Source organism: Diplotaxodon limnothrissa, linkage group LG19, assembly GCF_057381915.1.
Source record: "Diplotaxodon limnothrissa isolate DT_005_m linkage group LG19, D_limnothrissa_male_GT1.1, whole genome shotgun sequence".
NCBI lineage: Eukaryota > Metazoa > Chordata > Actinopteri > Cichliformes > Cichlidae > Diplotaxodon > Diplotaxodon limnothrissa.
The window spans coordinates 26,100,608-26,125,385 of record NC_140614.1 but is presented as its reverse complement, the minus strand read 5'-3'; the positions used below and the strand labels follow the sequence as shown (position 1 = coordinate 26,125,385).

Genomic DNA, 24,778 nt, shown 5'->3' with positions numbered 1-24,778 from the left:
CTTGTGGAGTGTGAAGAGGAGCGTGGAGCGTGGATGGAGTGAGGACTTTGGAGCGTGTGTGGACTGCAAGTATCTTTCCCCCTTCCTGTTCGTGTGTGGATTCCCGGAACCCGTCTTTTCCCCACTGTGTAAATAGATCACCTGGTGCTTCTGTAAATAAAAACCTTTATTGTTCCCTACTCAGAGCCTGCGCGTGAGTCCGTTCAGTCCCGTTGTGACATTAAACACTCAGAGAATTAAGCAGCTGTCATGTTTTGCAATTTTTCTTGGCTTATCTTGCGTCTTCTTCTTATAATTGAGCATTTTAGTTTGCTTTTCATTGCTGTTCTTGAGCTTTAGTTTAATTATTATTTTAGGCTGAGCTTTGTTAGTGTGCCTGTGATTATTATTGCATTTCTGGGTTCTGTCAGAAATATCACTCCTTCTGGCGTTATTTCAGTTCCTCTGGTGTTTTACTGTCAAGTCCCCATCTTAATGTTAGGCTTTGCCCTGTTTTGTTGCTTCGTCTTTTTAATTTGGGTCTTTGGCCTCTTGTGGTCTATATTTTTTTACCTTTCCCGTTTGTGTCTAGATTCTGCTATGCCTTGTTATCTCCAGCTGTGCTGACTCTTCATGATTACTTTGTGTGTGTGTTGATTTTGTTCCTCATGTCTCGTATCTAGTTGTCTCTGTCATTATGTCTCCTCGTGTCGTGCTCAGTCTGTCTTATCGCACCATTTTGGTTTGTATGTATTCTGGTTTGTCTGCTCCCTTTCATCAGTTCCTGTCTTTACTTTTAAAGTTTCTGTTTCTGCCCATGTCGTTTAGTTTTACTTACTTTCTCTGCCCTTTCCTATTTCCTGACTTACCTCAGCTCTGTTCTGTTCCCCACCTGTTTCACCTCCGTTCATCACATTTTGTGTACATGTTGTCTCTGACTTTCTTTGTTGGATCATCAGTATTATGGTGTTCTTACAGCAGAGTAAGTCTTGTATTGGTATTTTAATCGATAACCACAGCGTCTAACATGTTGCCATTAAGTTAATAAATGGAAAATTTTCTGTCCATAATAGGGTCATTTTTGTTAATAAAATCAACCCAGAGAAAAAAATGTTTAGAAGTAACTAAGGACTTCATTGAAGAGTCAAGGAAGTGGTCATAGACTGGGTGTGATGTCTCTCTTATCTGAAATCACTTGACTATCAGTTTAGTTTCTTCTTTAAATTAAGCATTTCAGAAAGAAGACTGTAGCAGAAGGTACTGAGAGAGTGTAGCTGGCTGTTTGCTCTTTTTCCATCAGGAGCACAGACTAATTTGCCTGCAAGGTATGTAAACGCTTAATTTGGCTTGGAATTTACTTTCTTATGTCTTTACCTTTAGTTGGAATATTTGCAAGGTCTAAATCACTGTCCATCAGGAACAGTGTTTTTGACCTTTTGGCACTATCTTTATAAAAAAGGAAATTTCTTCAGTTTAACAGCTGCACAGGTTTTGGAAGCAGTGATGTTCTTAGGTGTACAGTAACGTGTCGACAAGTAGACGGCAGATTAACTGATTTTGTCTCAGCATGTTTGTCTCAGCATGTTTTGTGTTTTGATCAAATTCAGCCTCATGCAGTAACAACGTTTATAGTAATGTATTCAACACAAACGAAAATGTATTTAATAAAGACTGCCCCCAAAAAATATAATAAATCTAAATTTTAATTCTCTTAAATTGTGTCCAAATGTGAGGATGGATATACTAAACTTGTGAACTTGTTTTACGTAGCTGGTGCTCTAGCGATGACTCTATGATGCTGGAAAGCACGCTCAGCTCTAAATATGATGTAAAATGTGCATTGGTTATGCATGTTTTCTAATATGATGATGGTCTTTAAAACTGAATCAAATACTATATATCAATCCATTTTCTTCTGCTTATCCAATTCAAGTCGCTCGGGGTCTGAAGCCGGGTAGTTACATATCAGTCTTATTCAGAATTAGGTGTATCTATGTTTTCTGTCATCATAACAAATTATGTTAGAACAATACCAGTTAAAATTATATTTGTTTTCTATTTTGGTATCCTTTATTTCACTCCAGCATCCCTGCCAACTTAATTCCTGACACTGAAGATGTCCGGAAACCAAAGCAACGCAAGTGAAGAGCATTGTTTGTTTGACAATGACTTCACTCTGGCTCCAGTTTATGTCATCAGCCTTCTTGCAATCATCTTTAATGCGTTTGTGCTGATGGTTTTCTGCCTCCACAAGAAGGCCTGCACTGTGACTGAGATCTACCTGAGCAACTTGGCTGGAACTCACCTTGTTATGATGTGCTGTTTGCCCTTCTGGGTTGATGATGCAAGAGCCAACTATGACTGGCCTTTTAGTGAAAGCCTGTGCAAGCTGATACCAGCTGTTATAAGAATGAGTACATGTTGCAATATCTACTTTCTTGTTCTGGCTATCTTAGATTGTTATGTGGCACTGGTGCACCCACTTTTCCACGAGTTGATGAGCAGGCCATTTTATGCCAAACTGGGATGTCTGTTTGTGTGGAGTTTTGGTTTGGTCTTTGCTTTCCCCATATTCATCACCAGTAAGGTAAAATTGAACTCTCAGTCAAATACTACTGAATGTACACTCGACTCCACTTCACTAGATCAATATCTGCTGTATGAGGTGAGAAACATAATATTCAACTTTATCATCCCTGTTGTCATTATTTTGTTCTGTTCTGTCAGAATTATTACAATTCTGAGAAAAAAGCGAATGGGGTTTTTAAAACCTGAGAGAACAGAGCAGAAGACCACAACTCTCATCCTGGCAGTTGTACTGTCATGCCTGATCTGCAGGGTGATATTGTACGTGGGAATATTTGTGTTCGAAAACACTGACAGTCAGAAATGTCACATCATGCTGGAAATCATCAATTTGGTCTGTGTGTGCTTAGCCTTCTTTGACAGTGTCCTTAACCCCATTCTCTACATCATCATTGGAAAAAGCTTCCAGAACAGGACAAAGGAATTCTTCAAGCAGTGAAAAAAGCCTTAAAGGTAGAATAATTAAACTGGCAATTATTCATCCAAGCATTAGGAGCCTTTGTGTTCATATATATATTCTTACATTGGCAGCATAATGTGTGATCTTAGAGAGAAGACGCTATAGCAGCTTCCATAACTTAAAAAACTTATTTTGCTAGAAGGGTTTTAAACTAAGTTGTCTGTTTGGGTTTTTGATTTGTTTTTCATTATTATATGATTGTGTTTCTGCCACTGACTTATATCATCCAAATAGGATTATTAGGGTTGTGGCTATCATACTAGGTGACTTACCTGGGAGCAGAGTGTGTAAATCTATGTGTAACCTGCATAAAGCTGACAGCTGCCCTCTGGGCAACTGTCTTCTTAAAATTTCTTTTTCTAAATTCTTGTACATGCAAATAGTGTTTGGTAATTCTGCAGCTACTGTATTAATACTTGTTGTCAATGAATAAAAAAAGTTAATTTCTACTCACCGTGTGACTTATTTATTCAAACAAATCACAACATAATTATGCTGTGTAAGAAAAATTGTGACGGTTTAATAAATCACATCATACATTTATGTATTTAACTCTCAAAGAACATATGAACAGAAAATATAAACATATAATAATCGTGTATTTTCTGTTTCTCATATGGATCACCCCATCTCAAATCAACGTGGGCCTTCTGCTCGACCATATCTGAATTGAATAAAAATGTTATGACTCAAAGTTTCAAAATATATAATGAACTTAAATGATTGCTGTGAATTTCTAGCCTTATATATCAAATTCATTTCTTTCTTTTGTTTTTTATTTGTTTTTGTTTTTTTGCCTGTCCCATTTGGTTCTTTAGCCTTCAGAATTGTTGTCCAATGGATTTATTTTGCCAAATGGATCATCATGGCATTGCCGTATTGGTCCATTTGATCGACCTTTGTTTTTATTATTTATTTTATTTTATTTTCAGTTGTTACAGACGGGACAGACATGAGTGAGGGATAGGAAAGGGAGAAAAAAAGAGAGGAAGGAAAAGAAAAACAGAAGGGAAGAGGGACAGTGAGAAAGGGGAAAAAAAATCTCCTGGATCACCTGTTGAGAGAGAAAGAATACAAAACAAGCAAAAAAAACAAAGCAACATACTAAACACAACACCATCGCATTAATCTAGCTAAGTGTAAACAGCAGTAAATACTAAATATTGTTGTTGTTATGCAGCACGCAGGACAGACAGCACACAATGTGCTTTGAAGTAGCATATCAAATTCATTTCAAGATATTGACTATATTTTTAAAATGATGCACTGGCAGACATCCAGGCATTTTTGTCATGTTTCAACACAAATATCTTAAAAAACACCTGTTAAAGGTGAAAGCCTGAAAGTTTTTCCAGGTCTTTCCTGCAGTCAAAATGAATCAGGATCTGTAGTTTGGAATAGACATGTCGTTAAAAGTCTCCTGTGTATTTTAATCGATAACGACAGCGTCTAACATGTTGGCATTAAGTTAATAAATGGAAAATTTTCTCTGTCCATAATAGGGTCATTTTTGTTTATAAAATCAACCCAGAGAAAAAAATGTTTAGAAGTAACTAAGGACTTCAGTGAAGAGTAAAGGAAGTGGTCATAGCCTGGGTGTGATGTCTCTCTTATCTGAAATCACTTGACTATCAGTTTAGTTTCTTCTTTAAATTAAGCATTTCAGAAAGAAGACTGTAGCAGAAGGTACTGAGAGAGTGTAGCTGGCTGTTTGCTCTTTTTCCATTAGGAGCACAGACCAATTTGCCTGCAAGATATGTCTTTACCTTTAGTTGGAATATTTGCAAGGTCTAAATCACTGTCCATCAGGAGCAGTGTTTTTGACTTTTTGGCACTATCTGTATAAAAAAGGAAATTTCTTCAGTTTAACAGCTGCACAGGTTTTGGAAGCAGTGATGTTCTTAGGTGTACTGTAACGTGTCGACAAGTAGACGGCAGATTAACTGATTTTGTCTCAGCATGTTTTGTGTTTTGATCAAATTCAGCCTCATGCAGTAACAACGTTTATAGTAATGTATTTAACACAAACGAAAGTGTATTTAATACAGACTTCCCCCAAAAAGCATAATAAAACTTGTGAACTTGTTTTATGTAGCTGGTGTTGTGCGATGACTCTATGATGCTGGAAAGCACGCTCAGCTCTTAATATGATTTAAATTGTGCATTGGTTATGCATGTTTTCTAATATGATGATGGTCTTTAAAATTGAATCAAATACTATCAACCTATCCATTTTCTTCTCCTATTCCAATTCAGGTCACTCAGGGTCTGAAGCCTGTTAGTTATATAACAGTCTTATTCAGAATTGCATCTCTATATTTTCTGTCATCATAACAAATTATGTTAGAACAATACCAGTTAAAATTATATTTATGTTTTCTATTTTGGTATCCTTTATTTCACTCCAGCATCCCTGCCAACTTAATTCCTGACACTGAAGATGTCCGGAAACCAAAGCAACACAAGTGAAGACCATTGTGATTACATCTTTGTTGACAACAATAACATAATCATCGCTATGGCTCCGGTTTATGTCATCAGTGTGCTTCGATTCATCTTTAATGCCTTTGTGCTGATGGTTTTCTGCCTCCACAAGAAGGCCTGCACTGTGACTGAGATCCACTTGAGCAAGCTGACTGGAACTCAGCTTCTTCTGGTGTGCTGTTTGCCCTTCTGGGTTGATGATGCAAGAGCCAACTATGACTGGCCTTTTAGTGAAAGCCTGTGCAAGCTGATACCAGCTGTTATAAGAATGAGTACATGTTGCAATATCTACTTTCTTGTTCTGGCTATCTTAGATTGTTATGTGGCACTGGTGCACCCACTTTTCCATGAGTTGATGAGCAGGCCATTTTATGCCAAACTGGGATGTCTGTTTGTGTGGAGTTTTGGTTTGGTCTTTGCTCTCCCCATATTCATCATCATTAAGTTAGAATTCAACCCTCAGTCAAATACAACTGAATGTACACTCGACTCCACTTCACTAGATCAATATCTGCTGTATGAGGTGAGAGACATAATATTCAACTTTATCATCCCTGTTGTCATTATTTCGTTCTGCGCTGTCAGAATTATTCAAATTCTGAGAAAAAGGCTAATGGGGGTTTTAAAACCTGAGAGAACAGAGCAGAAGACCACGACTCTCATCCTGGCAGTTGTACTGTCATACCTTATCTGCTGGGTGCCAGTCCACGTGGCATCGTTACTAGTGTTGCTGAAATGTCACATCATACTTGTAATCATCCAAGAGGTCTCCATGTACTTACTCTTCTTCAACAGTGTCCTTATCCCCATTCTCCACGTCATTATTGGGAAAAGCTTCCAGAACAGGACAAAGGAATTCTTCAAGCAGTGAAAAAAGCCTTAAAGTTTGAAAAATTAAACTGGCAATTATTCATTCAAGCATTAGGAGCCTTTGTGTTCATATATATATTCTTACATTGGCAGCGTAAGGTGTGATCTTAGAGAGAAGACGCTATAGCAGCTTCCATAACTTAAAAAACTTATTTTGCTAGAAGGGTTTTAAAGGCAAGGCAAGGCAAGGCAAGTTTATTTGTATAGCACAATTCAACAACAAGGTGATTCAAAGTGCTTTACAGAGACATTAGAAACAAGAACAAATAAAAAGCATGATTTAAAATTGAATAAAACAAGCAAATAAACTAACTAACTAATTAACAAACAAACAAACAAACAACAGTATATAAAATCAAAACAGATAAAATCAGAACAGTAGATAAAATCAGTAGTTAAATGTAAGTTTTGAAATTTAAGCTTAAAGTGTGGATTTGGTGCTTTATTCAAATGCAGCTGAGAATAGGTGAGTCTTCAACCTGGATTTAAATAAACTGAGTGTTTCAGCTGATCTGAGGCTTTCTGGGAGTTTGTTCCAGATATAAGGAGCATAAAAGCTGAATGCAGCTTCTCCGTGTCTGGTTCTGACTCTGGGAACTGATAAACTAAGTTTTCTGCTTGGGTTGTTGATTTGTTTTTCATTATTATATGATTGTGTTTCTGCCACTGACTCATATCATCCAAATAGGATTATTAGGGTTGTGGCTATCATACTAGGTGACTTACCTGGGAGCAGAGTGTGTAAATCTATGTGTAACCTGCATAAAGCTGACAGCTACCATCTGAGCAACTGACAGGCACCACTGGTTTGGTTTGGTTTGGTTTTTTGTTTTGGTTTGTTTTGGTTTTTTGCAGTTGTTTTGGAGTTTCTGGTAATTCTGCAGCTACAGAACTAATCTTCTGGGATTTGCATCAGAAATTCATTTTTTGCATTTGCAATTATTTTCATGTGCAATGGTGCTCCTGTTTACGAGTGTATATATGTGTGGTGTGCTGTGTGAGCTTCTGGGCTGATAACAGATGGTCTTTCAATGATATCCTATGCAAAGTGTCATCAGCTGTTATCAACACGAATACATTCTGCAGAATATACTTCCTTGTTCAGGTTAGCATAGATCATTGTGTTGCACTAGGGCTGCTCGATTATGGCAAAAATGATAATCATGATTATTTTCACTGAAATTGAGATCTCGATTATTTGACGATATTTATTTAACAATAACAATGTATTGAATAATGACTTTAAAGATTGTCAAAAAATAATATAAAATAGTGTGCAAATACTGATGCAGTGCAAATGTTTGCAATATAAGAAATAAATGAAAAATGTAAACATCTATGTTTAGTGAACTTTGCAGTGTTGCTCTGTGGTGCAGCTACGACACTGTAGCAAAGTTTACACACTATGTCTATGACTCCGCGAACCCATAATGTTTCCACACCACTGAAGTTTTTTTTACCTCTCTGTTCAACCAATGGCAGTCACTCTCCTCTCCAAATAACTTCTACTTAGCTTTCCGAGCTTCCCTCGGGTTCTCTTCTTAATTGTTGTGACAGGTATTCGAAATGCAGAGCGGTGCGCTCGATTTGCCACATGGAGCAGCGCGAGAGTAAAGCACGAGGGAGGGGCTAATAATCGGCTCAGTCATTTTTAATGGTCGTTGAAAGCCCAGATCGTAATCGAGATTAAAATTCGATTAATTGAGCAGCCCTATGTTGCACTGGTGCTTTCCTATGAGAGGAAGAGTAGGGCATTTACACCAAACTGGGATGTCTGTTTGGGTGGGGTCTTTGCTCTTCACACAGTCATCTACAGGACGTTCAAAATTCACCCTCAGTCAAATGTTACTAAATGCACATTTAACCTCATAAAAGATCCATATCTAATGATGGAGAGGATGCTGATCATTTTTAGTTTTATCATCCCTGCTATCATCATTTCCTTCTGCACTAGTCAAGTTGTGAGAAACAGTCTAGCAGACGGTTTCAAACTCAGAGAATTAATAAGCAGCTGTCTTGATTTGTGGTTTTTCTTGGCTTAGCTTGCGTCGTCTTCTTTTTGTTAGTGTTCCTGTGATTATTATTGCATTTCTGGGTGCTGTCAGAAATATCACTCCTTCTGGCGTTATTTTAGTTCCTGTAGTGAAGCTCACTTTTTTGTTTCTTCAAGTCTCCAGTAGTCTGCATTTGGGGCAACACTTTTTCCCAGCCCCATACAGTAATTTCATTTGCATGAATATATTCATACAAATGTATTTATTCAAACTTACACACACATATAATGAAGTCTTCAGGATTTTTTAAGTGGCTGCAAAGGTTAGAATATGTATACTCATGACTTGACGTTTCAGGTGATTGTTGGTGTGAAAATGACACTGTGAATTGTAAAGCGCTCTTGGTACGGAAGATAGATAAGATCTCTGTAAATTATGTATCCTGTAAAATACTCAAACAACATTATTTCCTGGAAAAAATGACCATAATCTGAAAGTAAGTATTTTAGAGTTTACATATCTCATATATATCTTTTTCATGATTCATACTAAAATCTGCTTGGTTTTAGCAGATATTCTTTTCATCATTTGCAGCCATTTTCATGTGCAGTTGTGCTCCTGTTTACAAGTGTGGTGATCACGCTGTGGGCAGGGACACAGCTGAACCTAGGTAACCTATGATCCACCGACCTATGATCCTGTGCCTACAGCTTTTTGTGCCACTGACTAAAACTAGATAATGAAAGTTTTGTTAGCCCAGCAAAAACAAGCATCACTACATAACTACACTATCAAATCACAGAGCTTGGATTTTGCCACTGCTTTCTAAAAATTATTATTTTGATTCAGCCTCTTTGGGAACTAATTGAAATATGAGCATTTTGAGTATTTTGTACTGAATATCAGTGTTACTTAAATAGACATGCATCTCTGCATCTCCAGAGTAACAACATAGTAACGACAATATGCCAGAAAAGATAAGATAAGATAAGATAAGATAGAACTTTATTAATCCCTCGGGTGGGTTCCTCTGGGAAATTCGACTTAGAGACACTTAAAATGATATCTTTTCTGGTTTTTTGTTTAGAATCCCGTCCAAATTTGGCTCTGTGACAATATCTGGAAACCAAAACAACACAAATGACGAAGTCATTGCACTCCTGATATAATTAGCTTTGTGTAAGCCGTGAGACCAGTTTTCCCGTGCTTCACACGCGTACATCAGTTTGAAGAGGAAAAAGAACTCCACGGGACTCCGATGTGAAAAGATGTAACAAAAAATGTATTCCACAGTTTGCATCTTACAGGAGTGGTCAGGTTTAACTTATCCTCAACAAAATAACCTACTACGGTAGGAAAACCGTGTGGCTCTGTTCTACCCTGCTGCCGCGTATAGCTTATGCCGTGTTAACTCTTTTTCTCTCTCCCCCCTCCCGCACCGCATGCGCTAACCTGCATACATCCGTGATGCCCGGATTTTACTATAAACACGAGTCTTTTAAGGCACATGTATTCATGGTACTACATAACCAAACCAACAGAGCAATAAAATAATTTTAGTTCCACCATAAACATGCATTTACTTCCAAAATTATTAATTACACAAACAAGCTTAACAACAGCGAAATATAAATACTAAAACATATGAACTATCTTAACTTGGCTCCCACAAGCTTGTTGACGGTGATGTTGGCGGTTTCCAGTGTACATGCTGGTCATCAGTGTGCTTGGAATCATCTTTAAGGGTTTTTTGTTGGGGTTTTTGCATTTTTGCTAATGGTATTCTGTGTAAGAAATGGCTATGACTGGCCTTTCAGTGAAATCCTACGCATATAGTCATCAGCTGTTATCTGCATGAATGCGTTCTGCAGCATCTAAGTCCTCATTTTCCTTAGCATAGATCCTTAGGTGGCACTGTTGCACATACTTTGCCAGGAGCGGAAGAGTAGCCTACTGGGGTCTTGACTTGATCATTGCTCATTGAAGTTACAATTTCTCAGTTAGAGAGAACATTAAAAATAAAAGAGAAATGTACCATATTATTCAAGCTCTTAAAAAAGCAGGCCAGTTTAACTGTTTAAAAATTGAGAAGTCCACCACCAACCTGGCATTTCTCCTGGTGTTCCTAATCCACTGCCATTTCACATGAGCAGGATACTAGATTTACTCCAAGACATTCACATTCTCGAGTGTCACATTGTGCAGGTCATCTTCTAACTCATCCTTCTTCTACTGTGTCCTTAACTCCGTTCTCTATGTTAGTGTGGGAAAACCCTTCCAGAAAAGAGCTGAGGTACTCATCCACCAATGAAATAAATAAAACATCCAACTTTATGTCCTCACACGCACACACTGAATTGCAGTATTGAGATATTTTAAGTTAGGACGTGTGCTGTGATGATTTTAAACGATGAATGGGGGATTAAGTATGAGCAAAAAGTACCTAAGATTTGGAAACATGCTGTCATTGTTCCAGTTGCTAAGGGCAGTTCACCTAAGGTACTGAATGATTTTAGGCCTGTGGCTCTGACTTGAGAAGATGATTAAGAAGGAGATTTTAATGCATGTTGAACACCATCTTGACTCCTTCCAGTTCACCTATAGAGCAGGGAGAGATGTGGAGGATGCTGTTCTCACACTCCTGCATTTCTTGAATAATCATTTCAAGGCCCCTCACACCCATGCAAGATTATTATTTGCTGACTTTTCATCGGCATTCAACACAATTGAACCCTTCTTACTTGCTCACAGACTTTACAGTCATTTTAGGCTTTGCGCTAGTCTGATTGGCTAGCTGACAGACTTTCTGACCAATTGGTCACAATGAGAGTGAATCATGTATTTTCTGACGTGCTCTCCTCCTCTACTGGATCTCCCCAGGGTTGCTGCCTCTCACCCCTTCTGTTCATTCTGAACACAAATGAGTGTTGCAGTAATTTCTCGAACAGACACATCCTGAAGTTTGCTGATGACAAAGTGATCGTCAGTCTTCTTGTGGGGGACGAGTCAGGCCATGGGAAGTTTGTAGATGATTTTGTGGATTGGTGTGATGAGTCCTTCCTTTCACTAAAGACATGATTACAAATTTTAGGAAGTCCTTTTTTAGCTCTTCACCTACTATCATTAAGGCTGCTGATATTGGGATTGTGGACAGTTATAAATATTTAGGTGTGATACTTGACCATAAATTGTGTTTTGAATCTCATGCTGATGCCACTACTAAAAAAGTTCAACAAAGACTGTTCTTTTTGAGGAAAATTATATCCTTTAATGTCTCATCTGAGATGTTCTCTTTGTTTTATAAGTTTAATTGAATCTGTGATGTCTTTTTGTATCGCTGTAACCTGAAAGTGAAGAATAAGAATCGGTTGGGACTTCTGGTAAGAACTGCTCGTAAAATTTCAGGGCGCTGGCAAGATGGACTTTTGGCCATTTACAACAAAAATGTGCTTAGGAAGGCTCTTTCTATTGTTAATTGCTTGAACCATCCACTTCACAGTGAGTTTGAGTTGTTGCCTTCTGGCCACTGCTTTAGAGTACCTTTGAGGAAGACCAAAGACTCCAGGTTTCTTTTATCCCTACTGCATCCCATCTTCTTAATGGCAAATAACCGTCCTGTGACTTTCTATTACAATTACTGTCATTATTATTTTATATTCTTGTTTTGTTTACGTTGATGTTGCATGCTGCTAAACTAATTTCCCCTTATGGTATAATAAAGAATTTGAATTGAATTGAATTGAATTGAAAGCATTTGATAAAATATCATTTAAAAATACCTCAGTGATCCTGTTACACGGTGTTACGGCCGCTGGCCTCAGGTGGCCCCGCCTTCCTCCCTGGAATCTACAGTGCTCCAGGACTCACGGGGGATTGGCTGGCCCGGACATATGCCCGCCCCAACTTCATGCGGATCCGAGCCTGTCAGACTACACACACCATTGGCTCCCGCAGGAGCCTGGAGTACGACGGACAAGTGACACAGCTGTCTGCAGTTATGACAAGTGACACAGCTGACTGCAGTTAACTGATAGTATAAAAGGCTGAGGAGTCTTCATTCGTCGAGGGACTTGTTGATTTGAACAGACTGTACAGAGAGTCCCTCCCTTTTGCCTTTTGCCTTCTGCCTGTGTTTTGTGTTGCCTCCTGCGAGACGTTTAGTAGAGCAGTGCTCTACTGGTGTTATTAATCGTGGTGTTTGTTTAAAGTTTCTCTGCTGCCTAGTGAGTTGTTTCACTAACGGATTTCAGTTGTGTTAATAAACCTTATGTTTGTCGTCCTATCTAACTCCTTGGTCTCTGGGCTCGTTTATGTTACGTCCGCTGCCGCCTAGCAGAGCCGGGCCGTAACATAAGTGGGGGCTCGTCCGGGATCCCTCATAGGGGGTCTTTGTTCCTGGGAGTGGGGGTCAGACAAAAAAAAAAAAAAAAAAAAAAAAAAAAAAAAAAAAAAAAAAAGGAAAAAGGAGAAATTGAATTTGCTAAAGATTAAGCACTATGTCGGCTGCGTTTTGTTTACAGCACTTTTTAGCTGCCCCGTCTCTTGAGATTATTAATAGCTGTCGCAAGAATGATTTGCTGCAAATTGTGGATCACTTTCAGCTGCAGGTTTCGAAAACTCTCCGTAAGAGTGAAATAAAAGCCTTAGTGGTGGACAAGTTGGTGGGAGCTGGTGTGCTTCAAGCGCCTGTTTTGCCTGTAGTCTCTGGTGTGCCAAGCCAAGCTGCCGTAGTTGAAGAGGGCCAGAATGGTTCCAGTGGGGATGGTGAGGGGGATGAGCGGGGAAAAACGCCGCGCACGCTTCCTCGCTATGATCCACTCTCTTCTGGGAGTTCCGAAGGGAGAGAAGGAGCTCGGCTGAAGGTGCGGCTGGCACGTCTCCAGATGGAGGCTGAGGAGAAGGCTCAGAACCGGCGGGTTCAGCTTGAAATAAGGAGGCTGGAAATAGAGGCGGACAAGGCCGTTAGGCTCCGACAGCTTGAGCTGGAGTCACAGTCTCAAGCCTCATCTGTCTCTGCTGTTCATTCCGGTCCCACCTCCACGTCCACTTCTGCTTTTAAAATTGATAAGTGCATTTCTTTAGTGCCCACTTTTAGAGAAACTGAGGTGGATACATACTTTGCAGCATTTGAACGTATCGCTGGTGCGCTGCAGTGGCCTAGCGAGATTTGGCCTCTTTTGCTGCAGTGCAAACTGTCCGGCAAAGCTCAAGAGGTGGTGGCTGCTCTTTCTTTAAAGGACAGTTTAGATTACTCGTGTGTTAAAGCAGCTGTCTTGAAGGCATATGAGCTAGTTCCAGAGGCCTATAGGCAGAGGTTTCGCCAGCAAAAGAGATTGCTGTCGCAGACTTATGTGGAGTTTGCAAGAGAAAAGGGGGTTCTCTTTGATAAGTGGTGTGTTGCGTCAAAAGCGACTGACTATGACGCTCTGCGCGAACTAGTTTTGTTAGAGGACTTTAAGAAATGCATTCCTGAGCGTATTGTGCTGTATTTGAATGAACAGAAAGTGACGTCACTCACATCTGCTGCTGTTCTTGCTGATGAGTTTGTACTCACTCACAAAGCCTCATTTACTGACAGTGAGAAGCCACGGGTTAGCCCTGTGCAGCAGCGCCACACAGCTAAAGAGTCTGGGTCCAGGGAACACCGTGAATGTTTTTACTGTCATAAAACCGGACATGTGATTGCTGACTGTTTAGCATTAAAACGCAAAACATCACATGCTCAACCACCCAAAGGGGTGGGTTTTGTAAAAGCTGAGGCCCGTCACGAGGACCATGAGTGTGGTGGTAGGGTGCCTGACCCCTGTTTCGAACCATTCATTTTTGATGGCTTAGTATCGCTAACAGACAACCCATCAGAGTTAAAACCTGTGCGTATTTTAAGGGACACTGGAGGTTCTCAAACTGTCATCCTCTCAAGTGTATTACCATTTTCTGCTAAAAGTGAATGTGGTTTTAATTCTGTTCTGCGGGGGATAGAGATGGGTTACGCTCCTAGACCAGTTCACAGAATTTTTATTAAATCTAGCCTTGCTACAGGATTTTTCCCTGTTGCCGTTTGCCCGGCCTTGCCAATAGAGGGTGTGGCCATGCTGTTGGGCAACGACATCGCAGGAGGGGTAGTGCTCCCTTGTCTGGAGGTTTTAGACAACCCCCTGAATCAGAAAACTTCTGATGTGTCTATGCACCCTGGGCTGTATCCAGCCTGTGCAATTACTCGAGCACAAGCTCGGAAAGATACTGATATTGCCCTCTCTGATTCTGTGTTGATGTCCTCATTTTCCGGGGAGAATGATGTACCCACTAACAGAAACAATGTTCTGTCACCTCCAGACTCTGTGACGCCTGAGGAGCCTGATCCATTTCCTAAAGACTCCGTACTGCCCTTGACTAGAGACCAGCTGTCAGCAGCTCAATTAGCTGATGAAACAATAAAGAGCTGTTTCAAACGTATGGTAAGTGCTGAGCAAGCCAAAAAGGAGCAACAAGCCTATTTTATAGAACATGATGTTCTAATGCGTCAGTGGTCTCCACCAGGTGCAGAAGGTGCAGATTGGAGTAAGGTCAAGCAGATTGTAGTGCCCTCTGCGTACCGGCAGAAGATCCTGGCCCTTGCCCATGAAAGCCAGTGGTCAGGACACTTGGGCATCACAAAAACATACCAGCTACTATTAAAACATTTCTTTTGGCCTGGTATGAAGCGTGATGTTTCTAAATTTTGCAACAGTTGCCATGTATGTCAGATTGCAGGTAAACCCAATCAGGTCATACCCCCGGCTCCGTTGTGTCCCATTCCTGTAGTGGATCAGCCGTTTGACCATGTCATAGTAGACTGTGTGGGTCCACTACCCAGAACAAAATCAGGAAAGCAATACCTACTCACGATAATGTGTGCCGCTACCCGCTTCCCCGAGGCTGTCCCGTTACATAAAATTACAGCGAGATCTGTCGTTAAGGCATTGACAACCTTCTTTTCAGTGTTTGGCTTGCCTAAGGTCGTACAAACCGACCAGGGCTCGAACTTTCAGTCTAAGGTATTCAAACAAGCAGTTAGCACTCTGGGTGTTAAGCATATTGTGTCCTCTGCTTACCATCCTGAATCGCAAGGTGCATTAGAGCGGTGGCACCAGACCTTGAAGACGATGCTACGCAAATACTGCCTGGAGAGTGATAAAAGCTGGGACGAGGGTGTTCCATTTGTGTTATTTGCTGCCCGTGACGCCGTTCAGGAGTCACTTGGGTTTAGTCCCTCTGAGCTAGTATTTGGCCATAGGCCACGGGGACCCCTCAAAGCTCTGAAAGAGGCGTTTTTGAGCCCACAAGGGGTTTTCAAAACAAACGTCAGCAGTTATGTAAAACACTTCCGTGAGCGTTTGAATCAAGCCAACGCTCTGGCTAAGCAACACCTTGCCGCGTCACAGGGAAAGATGAAACGCCATTATGATAAGGCTTCTGTTAAAAGAACCTTTCAGGTGGGTGACCAGGTTCTCGTGCTCTTGCCTGTCCCTGGCTCAGCCTTGTCTACTAGGTATAGTGGCCCATTTAAAGTTTGTGAAAAGAGAGGGGAGACAGATTATGTAATTTGCACTCCCGACCGCAGACGCAAAACACGTGTCTGTCACGTAAACATGTTGAAACTGTACCATCCGCGGTCAACACCAAAGCCTGCAGGGCTCTGTGTTCCTATTGTAGCCTCAAGCCACCAGGAGGAAGGAGGGGCGGATGGGGGTGATGGGTTAAAACTATGTTATCCCACCTGTTCTAGACCCCGTTTGTCTAACTCTGAAATGCTAAAAGCATTGCCGGGTTTGCTTGAGCATCTGATTTCAGAGCAGCAAGAGGACATAATTGCCTTAATTAGGGAATACACCTGTTTATTCGGGGATGTGCCAACTGCCACTACGGTGCTAGAGCATGACATTGATGTCCAGGGCGCTAAACCTATTAAGCAGCATCCTTATCGAGCCAGCCCCCATAAGCGCGTGCTCATGAAACAGGAGGCTGATTATCTGCTGCAACATGGTTTAGCGAAGCCCAGTCAAAGCCCCTGGAGCTCGCCTTGTATAGTGGAGTCTAAGCCAGATGGCTCGCCCCGTTTTATTACAGACTTCCGGAAGGTGAACTCTGTGACTGTGGCTGACTCACATCCTCTCCCAAGGGTTGAGGATTGTGTAGACAGTATTGGGACTGCTCAGTATGTCTCCAAGTTAGATCTTCTTAAGGGTTACTGGCAGGTCCCTTTAACTGAACGTGCCTCTAACATCGCTGCCTTTGTTACACCCGATGATTTTTTACAGTACACAGTCATGGCTTTCGGCATGTGTAACGCTCCTGCCACCTTCCAGAGGCTAGTAAATAAAGTCCTCCGTGGTCTGTCCAACTGCAGTGCCTACCTAGATGATCTAGTAGTTTACACTGAAACATGGCAAGATCATTTGGAAACGTTACAACAGGTATTTCACCGTTTGGCACAAGCTACCCTAACTCTCAACTTAGCTAAGTGTGAGTTTGCCAAAGCTACTGTGACGTACTTAGGCAGGGAGGTGGGACGTGGACAGGTCCGGCCCATAGATGCCAAAGTGGAAGTGATTAAACAGTTTCCCACGCCTACCACCAGGCGTGAGTTACGTCGGTTTCTAGGGATGGTGGGCTACTACAGGAACTTTTGTAAGAATTTCTCCTCTGTAGTAAAGCCATTGACTGACCTGCTCAGCCCAAAGGTTGAGTTTAGCTGGTCGAGTGAGTGTCAGGATGCTTTTGAGAGTGCAAAAGCCCTCCTCTGCCATTCTCCTGTGTTAGCTGCACCTGATTTGACGCGACCATTCAAACTCGAGGTTGATGCCAGTGCTGTCGGGGCTGGGGCAGTGCTGTTGCAAGAAGACTTGCAGGGTTTGAACCACCCCGTTTGTTACTTTTCCCGCAAGTTCAATAAAAATCAGTTAAACTACTCCACCATTGAAAAGGAGACCCTGGCTTTGTTGTTGGCTCTTCAGCACTTTCACGTGTACCTGGGGTCCAGCATGTTGCCTCTTGTCGTGTACACAGACCACAACCCACTTGTGTTCCTGGCGCGTATGTTTAATCACAACCAGCGCCTTATGCGCTGGGCTCTGTTGTTGCAGGAATACAACTTAAGTATCCACCACAAAAAGGGGACTGAAAATGTTTTAGCTGACGGTCTGTCCCGTTTGTAAACATGTTTTACTGCTTTTGTCTTTTGTTGTTGTTTATGCTCTGTAACGTTGGCTTCAGCCCAACATAGTTGGTATTTTAAGGGGAGGGGTGTTACGGCCGCTGGCCTCAGGTGGCCCCGCCTTCCTCCCTGGAATCTACAGTGCTCCAGGACTCACGGGGGATTGGCTGGCCCGGACATATGCCCGCCCCAACTTCATGCGGATCCGAGCCTGTCAGACTACACACACCATTGGCTCCCGCAGGAGCCTGGAGTACGACGGACAAGTGACACAGCTGTCTGCAGTTATGACAAGTGACACAGCTGACTGCAGTTAACTGATAGTATAAAAGGCTGAGGAGTCTTCATTCGTCGAGGGACTTGTTGATTTGAACAGACTGTACAGAGAGTCCCTCCCTTTTGCCTTTTGCCTTCTGCCTGTGTTTTGTGTTGCCTCCTGCGAGACGTTTAGTAGAGCAGTGCTCTACTGGTGTTATTAATCGTGGTGTTTGTTTAAAGTTTCTCTGCTGCCTAGTGAGTTGTTTCACTAACGGATTTCAGTTGTGTTAATAAACCTTATGTTTGTCGTCCTATCTAACTCCTTGGTCTCTGGGCTCGTTTATGTTACGTCCGCTGCCGCCTAGCAGAGCCGGGCCGTAACACACGGGTTCTAATGAAACACTGTCAGGGTGCACGCCATCAAAGGCTTCATGAGTTACTAAACCACTCAGTATATCTGCAAGGCCATCAGTGTCTTATATGACATCTCTAACTTTTTTTTTAATAGCATCAAAGAAACACTAATAGAAAATCAGTGTAATGTAAATATATTACATATCATAAGCCTAATTTAATCTCATGCAGGCCAAATAACAAAGGTACTGTTAATTGTATAGCTTCATACATACCAATAATTTTGGACTTAATCAAATTTACATAGTTGTTCATAGTCAATGTACATACAATATTTAAAAGTATTTTCTCTTTCATGTTGAAACTATAGGAAAGCTAATGAAATGCCGACAACCAGGTTTCGCTTTGTTGGCTTTTTTTTAAGCAAAAAAATATATATATCATCACCTGAAATAAAGGTAGATTTAAGTTACTGCATTTGGATTTGTTTCTCTACAAATATGACAGTTTGTAAAGAAATGAAAGTTTAAATATGTAGAAATTTCAAACAAGAAGCAAGGGATGGTGCAGAGTTATCTTATGTATAAGGCCCGAGTTCTGCACCACTATAAATAAAGACAGAGTCAGACAGAGTGTGAGAGAGTTCAACACACACCCCCATCTCTGATCCCACAGTGTCTTTGAAAACGTAAACACCTTGTAAATTGTCAGCAGCAGCATGTTTAAAGACAACTTTGGAACTCTTGTGGACACGTCAATGATTTCCGAGAAAATACTACAAAAATAAATAGTGCAAACTGCTACACTGTTGAGGCTCAAAAGTGCCAAAATTAAATGAATATTATTAAATGAATAAATAGATCATTATGTCATGTGCCATTAATTATTTAAAATAGTAAATGATGCATCATTAATTACACGTCTTTAAATGTGTGATTGATTAATTAATTTCGTTTATGTAAAAACACATTTAATTTGTTTCATTTGAGGTGGTTAGCAGGATCTGTTGTTTGTGCATTCAGTCACTGCTTACTAAGCAGAAAAACTGCAAAAAGCTGTTAATGAATGCAGATGAAAGTGATAATGACCAAACCATTGTCACAAGACGGACGCCAAATGAGGAGCGTAAAGTGGTCGTTAAACTGAGTCAGGAGCCAAAGTGATATATAAAGTAGTAGACATCAAAAACACCAGGAAAATTAGAAGTAAGGCATAATTATCTGTAGGGACAAGGTCAGTCATCAGATCAGGCAAAATTACAGGCCAAAAGTTGACAAGCACATTGACTGAGGACAATAAGATTGTCCTTGGACTTATTTCTGGTGTGCCGACAGCTATTAGAGCTGAGCAGACAAAAGAAAATATAGCAGTCTCTATGGTAACCAAGGCACAGCACTTAAAGACAAGAGGAAATAGAGATTAATGTGACAGTTTAGCTGTAATGCTAAAGTGTGTGTGTGGGGGGGCAAAAGCAATGTTTTCAAAGGGTATATGAGCTATGCACTTAGACATTATACATCCCCAGAGGTTTTAAGGGCCAAAATTATATTAATGGCACATTGCTGCTGTGTGTAAAGGAAAACAAAGTTCAAATGCTAGTACTGTGGAGGACAGCGCATCTCAGATTACTGTGGCTGTGAGGCATGTACTGCAGCAGTGGTGGAAAAAAAGAATCAGTGAAAAGAGCGTCCATGCAGTCACACTTAATGAGATCAACATTTAACTATACAGCTTATATGTCAGCATCACATTGAAAATTGTTTAAAGCTACTGGAAACTTCTCCACTGGCAGCTGTATTGGATATTGGATAAATGCTACTTAAAATTGGGAGTTAAGTTTCCGCTTACATATTGGTTCAAAGTCGAGGGGCATAACGAGAAGAAAAGGCAATCTTGCTGTAGTGCTGGGAGTGTCGTAAAATTTACTTTATGAGTTTTGGATGGGTTTCAAAAGTAACAGGAAAGTCCAATCATTCTTCTGTTAAGTCCATAGCAACTGAGATGGTTTAAAGAACCTGAACTGGTTCTGGTTGCACAGTGTCATTCCTCAGCTCCAAATAACTGTTAATAAACAAATGAAAAAAATTTGAATACACATGGTGTAGCTATAATATAACATTTATGGGGGGGTAAAGTTATTATCGGAAAGTTTATCAGCACTTCAAGGTTCAAGGTTACTTTATTTTCATTTAGATGTTTCCTTATGTACATGACAATGTAGCAGCACAGTAGGGCAGAATAGTGCTGGTGGAATTAATGAGGTATGAAGTTCACCAGTCTTACCGTCTTCTTGAGTAGAAGCTGCAATTGAACCTTGTTGTTTTGGTCTTGATAATCCACCTCCCGCCAAAACCCACATGGTAAGACAATTTATCGATTTCTTCAATGGAAATGATTGTGGTACGAGTATATACATACACACACACACACACACACACACACACACACACACATATATATATATATATATATATATATATATATATATATATACATACATATATATATATATATATATATATATATATATATATATATATATATATATATATATATATATATAATTTCCGTTGAATTAATGATATGAAATGTTTATTTATTTCATTCCGGCACGTTAGGCCCTCCGTACCACAACGGTACTTAAACAGAGAAAAGGGAGGGATTGACCGAAGTGTGTGGCAGCAGCGCGAGCCATCGGTTTACTTTCCCCTCGAAGTCAGCGACAGCCACAGTCAGTAGCACAAGGTGTTGGATGTGTATAGTTGATTTTTGGACGCTTTCTTTTTTACCTAGAGGACAGACTCTTGCGTACAAGGTATGAACAAACTTGTTTTTTACTTTTCTGTCTGTGTTTTTTTTTCTTTACCTTTTTTCTTCTGCAGTTTAAGGTTAATTAAATCATAACTACTACTTAACAGTGTGCATAATGATTTATAATGAAAAGTGTTTTCTGCTTTATATCATTACTTGTGACAAATAACAACAAAGTTTTGAGTTAATATTCTGGCTGTGCAGGTTATGAACTCTGTCAGGTGTAACTGCAGATTCTTAACTGGATTTGTCTCAACACGTTTAGCGTTTTGAGAACCTTTAACCAAAACGAGTAAGTACGATTAAACATTTAGACTAATACAAACACACACACATGATGACGAGTTTTTGTTTTTTGCCACTTTGTTTTGTTTTTAAGCGTTCATGCATTTCAGTTAAAATTGTTTTAAAGCTGCTGAGAAAACATACAGAAACTGTGGATGCCCCGCAGTTATACAGTGGAGGCGACATGCAGGCAAAATGTTGTTGGATTGGTGCTGATAACCGTTAATCATCCTTTTGTGCAATTGCTTTTCATATTATGCAGCGTTAAGTGACAGATATGGAAAAGTTCTGCATTCAATGTGGTTTCTGTTTTGCTGAACCGCAGTAAGTTTAAAATGTGAATACCTTTGGGTTGTTATCGTTTATGTGCAAAAACAAATACAAAATACTACATAGGCGTGGGGGACAGGGGGGTGTTAGAATTAAGTACTTTTAATACAAAAAAGTTTTAAAAGCAACAAAAACAAAGTTCAGCAACCCTTTAGAGGATTGAGTGTTTGAGTTATTGTTGGTGTTGATGTTACTCAAGACATCAATTATCTGTCATTAACACCAGATTTTCATAGAAAATCAATTTTCTATGAAAGATTGAGGTTTTTTTATTTTTTGAGGAGGGTTTTTTTTTTGTTTGTTTGTTTGTTTGTTTGTTTACTATTTTAAATGTCTAGGCAAGGGGGAAAATCAGTTGATTTTTATTTATTTAGCACCAGTTTGCACAAACTGTTCCCTTAAGGTCTTTATAGTGAAAGATGAAGACTATGATAGAGAAAAACCTGACACGCATACAAGTCCCTGGGGGGAAACACTTCTTTGAGACAGGAAGAGGCCTTTGGCAAACCCCGATTCAGGAAGGGCTAGCCATCTTTACTGTGAATAGTTGGGAGATGAGTGGAAAAAGAAGAGAAACAAGTGGTTCATGGGTAAGCAAAGGAAAACACAAACTATGGTAGAAAGTAGATTAAAGTTTATGAGAAATAGAAGGAAAATACGTTGTGCGTCATAGTAAGTTGTCTAATTGGATGAGCCTAGAGCAACTTCAGTGTTAGGCTTGGCAGTACAGTGGTGCAGTGGTAAGCTCTGCTGCTTCAAAGTACAAAGCTATTGGGTTCAAATCCAGTCGGGGACCTTTTGCATAGTGTTTCTATCCTCTCACTGGGTACTCTGGGTTCCTCCCACACTCCCTGAATTGAATAAGTGATGGCATTGTTTTTGAATTTTATTAAGGATTTAGAGATGGTGAGAAAAGTTCATTTAAAAAAAAAAAAGATTTTCTTTCAGGAGTCACCAAAACAGGTTCTGTGCCTGAACTTGCCACAGTGTTTATTTATTAGGAACGAACTGGAAATACAGCAACAGCTTTTGCATTATGAGTTTTGATGACAATGAAGTATATCGCTGTGTTCCATATAACATAGCATTTCATAATGTTTCACCTGTGTTGCTGTCCTCTCTCTGCAGCATCCGTTCCAACTCTTACTCTGTCAAGATGTCTGGAGACCAAAGTAACACAGGAGAAGACCATTGTATTCCTGAAGACAACAGCTTGGTCTTCACTCTGGTTCCACCCTACATCCTGGTCATCAGTGTGCTTGGAATCATCTTTAATGTGTTTGTGCTGATGGTTTTCTGCCTCCACAAGAAGGCCTGCACTGTGGCTGAGATATACCTCAGCAACCTGGCTGGAGCTGACCTTGCTCTGGTGTGCTGTTTGCCCTTCTGGGCTGAATATACAAGAAAGGGATTTGACTGGCCTTTCAGTGAAAGCCTGTGCAAAGTGACATCAGCTGTTATCTACATGAATGCGTTCTGTAGCATTTACTTCCTTGTTCTGGTTAGCATAGATCGTTATGTGGCACTGGTGCACCCACTTTCCCATGAGAGGATACGCCGGCCGTTTTATGCCAAACTGGGATGTCTGTTTGTGTGGGGTCTTGGCTTGGTCTTTGCTCTCCCCATATTCATCTACAGGAAGTTAAAATTCAACTCTCAGTTAAATCTTACTCACTGTTCACTTAACCTAACTTTTCCAGAGCAATATCTGGCATCTGAGGTGACAACCATAACATTCAGCTTCATCGTCCCTGTTATCATTATTTTGTTCTGCACTGTCAAAATTATTCAAACTCTGAGAAAGAGGCTAATGGAGGTTTTAAACATTCAGAAAACGGATCAGAAGGCCACCACTCTCATCCTGGCAGTTCTCCTGGCATTCCTGATCTGCTGGGTGCCATTCCACGTGACAAAGATACTAGATATGCTCCAAAACACTGGCATTCTGAAATGCCACATCACACTGACCATCGTCCAACAGATCTCTACGTACTTTGCCTTCTTCAACAGTGTCCTTAACCCCATTCTCTACGTCTTAGTAGGGAAAACTTTCCAGAAACGAGCAAAGGAACTCTTCATATTGTGGAACAAGACTCAAACAGCATCTTTCAGCCGACTGTCCACACGCCTGACAAGTTTTAAATTGTGATCATAGCTCAAAGTGATATGCGGGACTGCGATCTTTTGGATGTGTGCTGTGATGGTTTACCCAGTTAAATGGACAATTATTTACTCAGGCAAGGAGAAAAATGTTGTTTTTGTAATCTGAATGTTTGTTTGTTTTTTTGTTTAACATTGTGCATGCATTACTTTTTCTTCAGAAAGGGATATTTAGCCATAACATGTTTATTTCCTAGAGGTGATACTGAAAGGCTGTCAGTCTGACTCTGCTTGGTGTAGTGAAGTCTGAGCGTTCTTTGACCGTTTCTCCAGTTGGAACATAACTCCTGGCTTTGGCTAAGAGAAAGTAGCATGCAGAAGACAGCTAGCATGGAGGAAAGGCTAAAGATAACAAGCAAGTCGCCTGAAATGTGATTCATGCAACACTCCTGAAGTTAAAGAATGAAAATACACTGTTAGAAGAAAAGTCACCTTTTTATTGTCTTGGGCTTTGTTCCATGTTTCGTCAGACTCTGACAGAGGAGTGAATAACAGGAGACATTACCTCATACCTCAAACAAGTTTTGTTTTACCAACCGTCCATGAACCCGTATCTGTTTAGATGTCACATTTTGAAAAATACACAGCAAATCCAGCATGTCCAAATTAACACTGTCGGATTTGATTTCAACACTATTAAAGTGTCTATATGGGTCCACACCAGAGAGTGTTAATTTAACTCTTTTTGGAGAGTTGGTACGTTAACTCTGATTTAGTGTTAAACACCAAATCTGTCTGGAGTTGATAATTTAACACTTGGTGTTAAGAGTTTATATATTAACTCTCAAAGAGTATTTTAGTTTAACTACGTAAGAGTTATCTTCTAATTCATTCTAAAAAGCGGGAATTTTACTGTTCTGAACTTCTAGAAATTTCTTTTGGAAATAAACATTTACTAAAAAGATGCAATGGTTTTTGAAAAACATTTATTCTGAACTGTGCACCACAATTTCAAAACATTTTCTGAAAGACGTAACAGTATACATGTTCTCACTTTCATTAGAATTTTGTTTA

The 24,778-nt window shown here is 40.2% G+C and overlaps 2 protein-coding genes and 1 pseudogene across 3 annotated transcripts; all 3 read left to right on the top strand.

Moving 5' to 3' along the window:
• The first annotated feature begins 2,068 nt into the window (after positions 1-2,068).
• Positions 2,069-3,004, top strand: LOC146612334 (B2 bradykinin receptor-like). The gene has a single exon (XM_085343481.1). The coding sequence runs from the start codon at positions 2,096-2,098 to the stop codon at positions 3,002-3,004; it is 909 nt and encodes a 302-aa protein (XP_085199607.1). The 5' UTR covers positions 2,069-2,095.
• A 2,434-nt stretch (positions 3,005-5,438) lies between these two features.
• Positions 5,439-6,380, top strand: LOC146612333 (B2 bradykinin receptor-like). Its single transcript, XM_085343447.1, has one exon. It carries the CDS (start codon positions 5,466-5,468, stop codon positions 6,378-6,380), a length of 915 nt encoding a protein of 304 aa, XP_085199573.1. The 5' UTR covers positions 5,439-5,465.
• A 14,567-nt stretch (positions 6,381-20,947) lies between these two features.
• On the top strand, positions 20,948-23,798 carry LOC146612332 (B2 bradykinin receptor pseudogene; annotated as a pseudogene). Its single transcript, XR_014904936.1, has 2 exons — positions 20,948-20,993; positions 22,733-23,798. The product of XR_014904936.1 is annotated as a B2 bradykinin receptor pseudogene (transcript).
• Positions 23,799-24,778: the final 980 nt, after the last annotated feature.

Excerpts from the sequence above, each read along its gene's own strand:
- LOC146612334 (XM_085343481.1), top strand. The coding sequence starts at position 2,096 with ATGTCCGGAAACCAAAGCAACGCAAGTGAAGAGCATTGTTTGTTTGAC.
- LOC146612333 (XM_085343447.1), top strand. The coding sequence starts at position 5,466 with ATGTCCGGAAACCAAAGCAACACAAGTGAAGACCATTGTGATTACATC.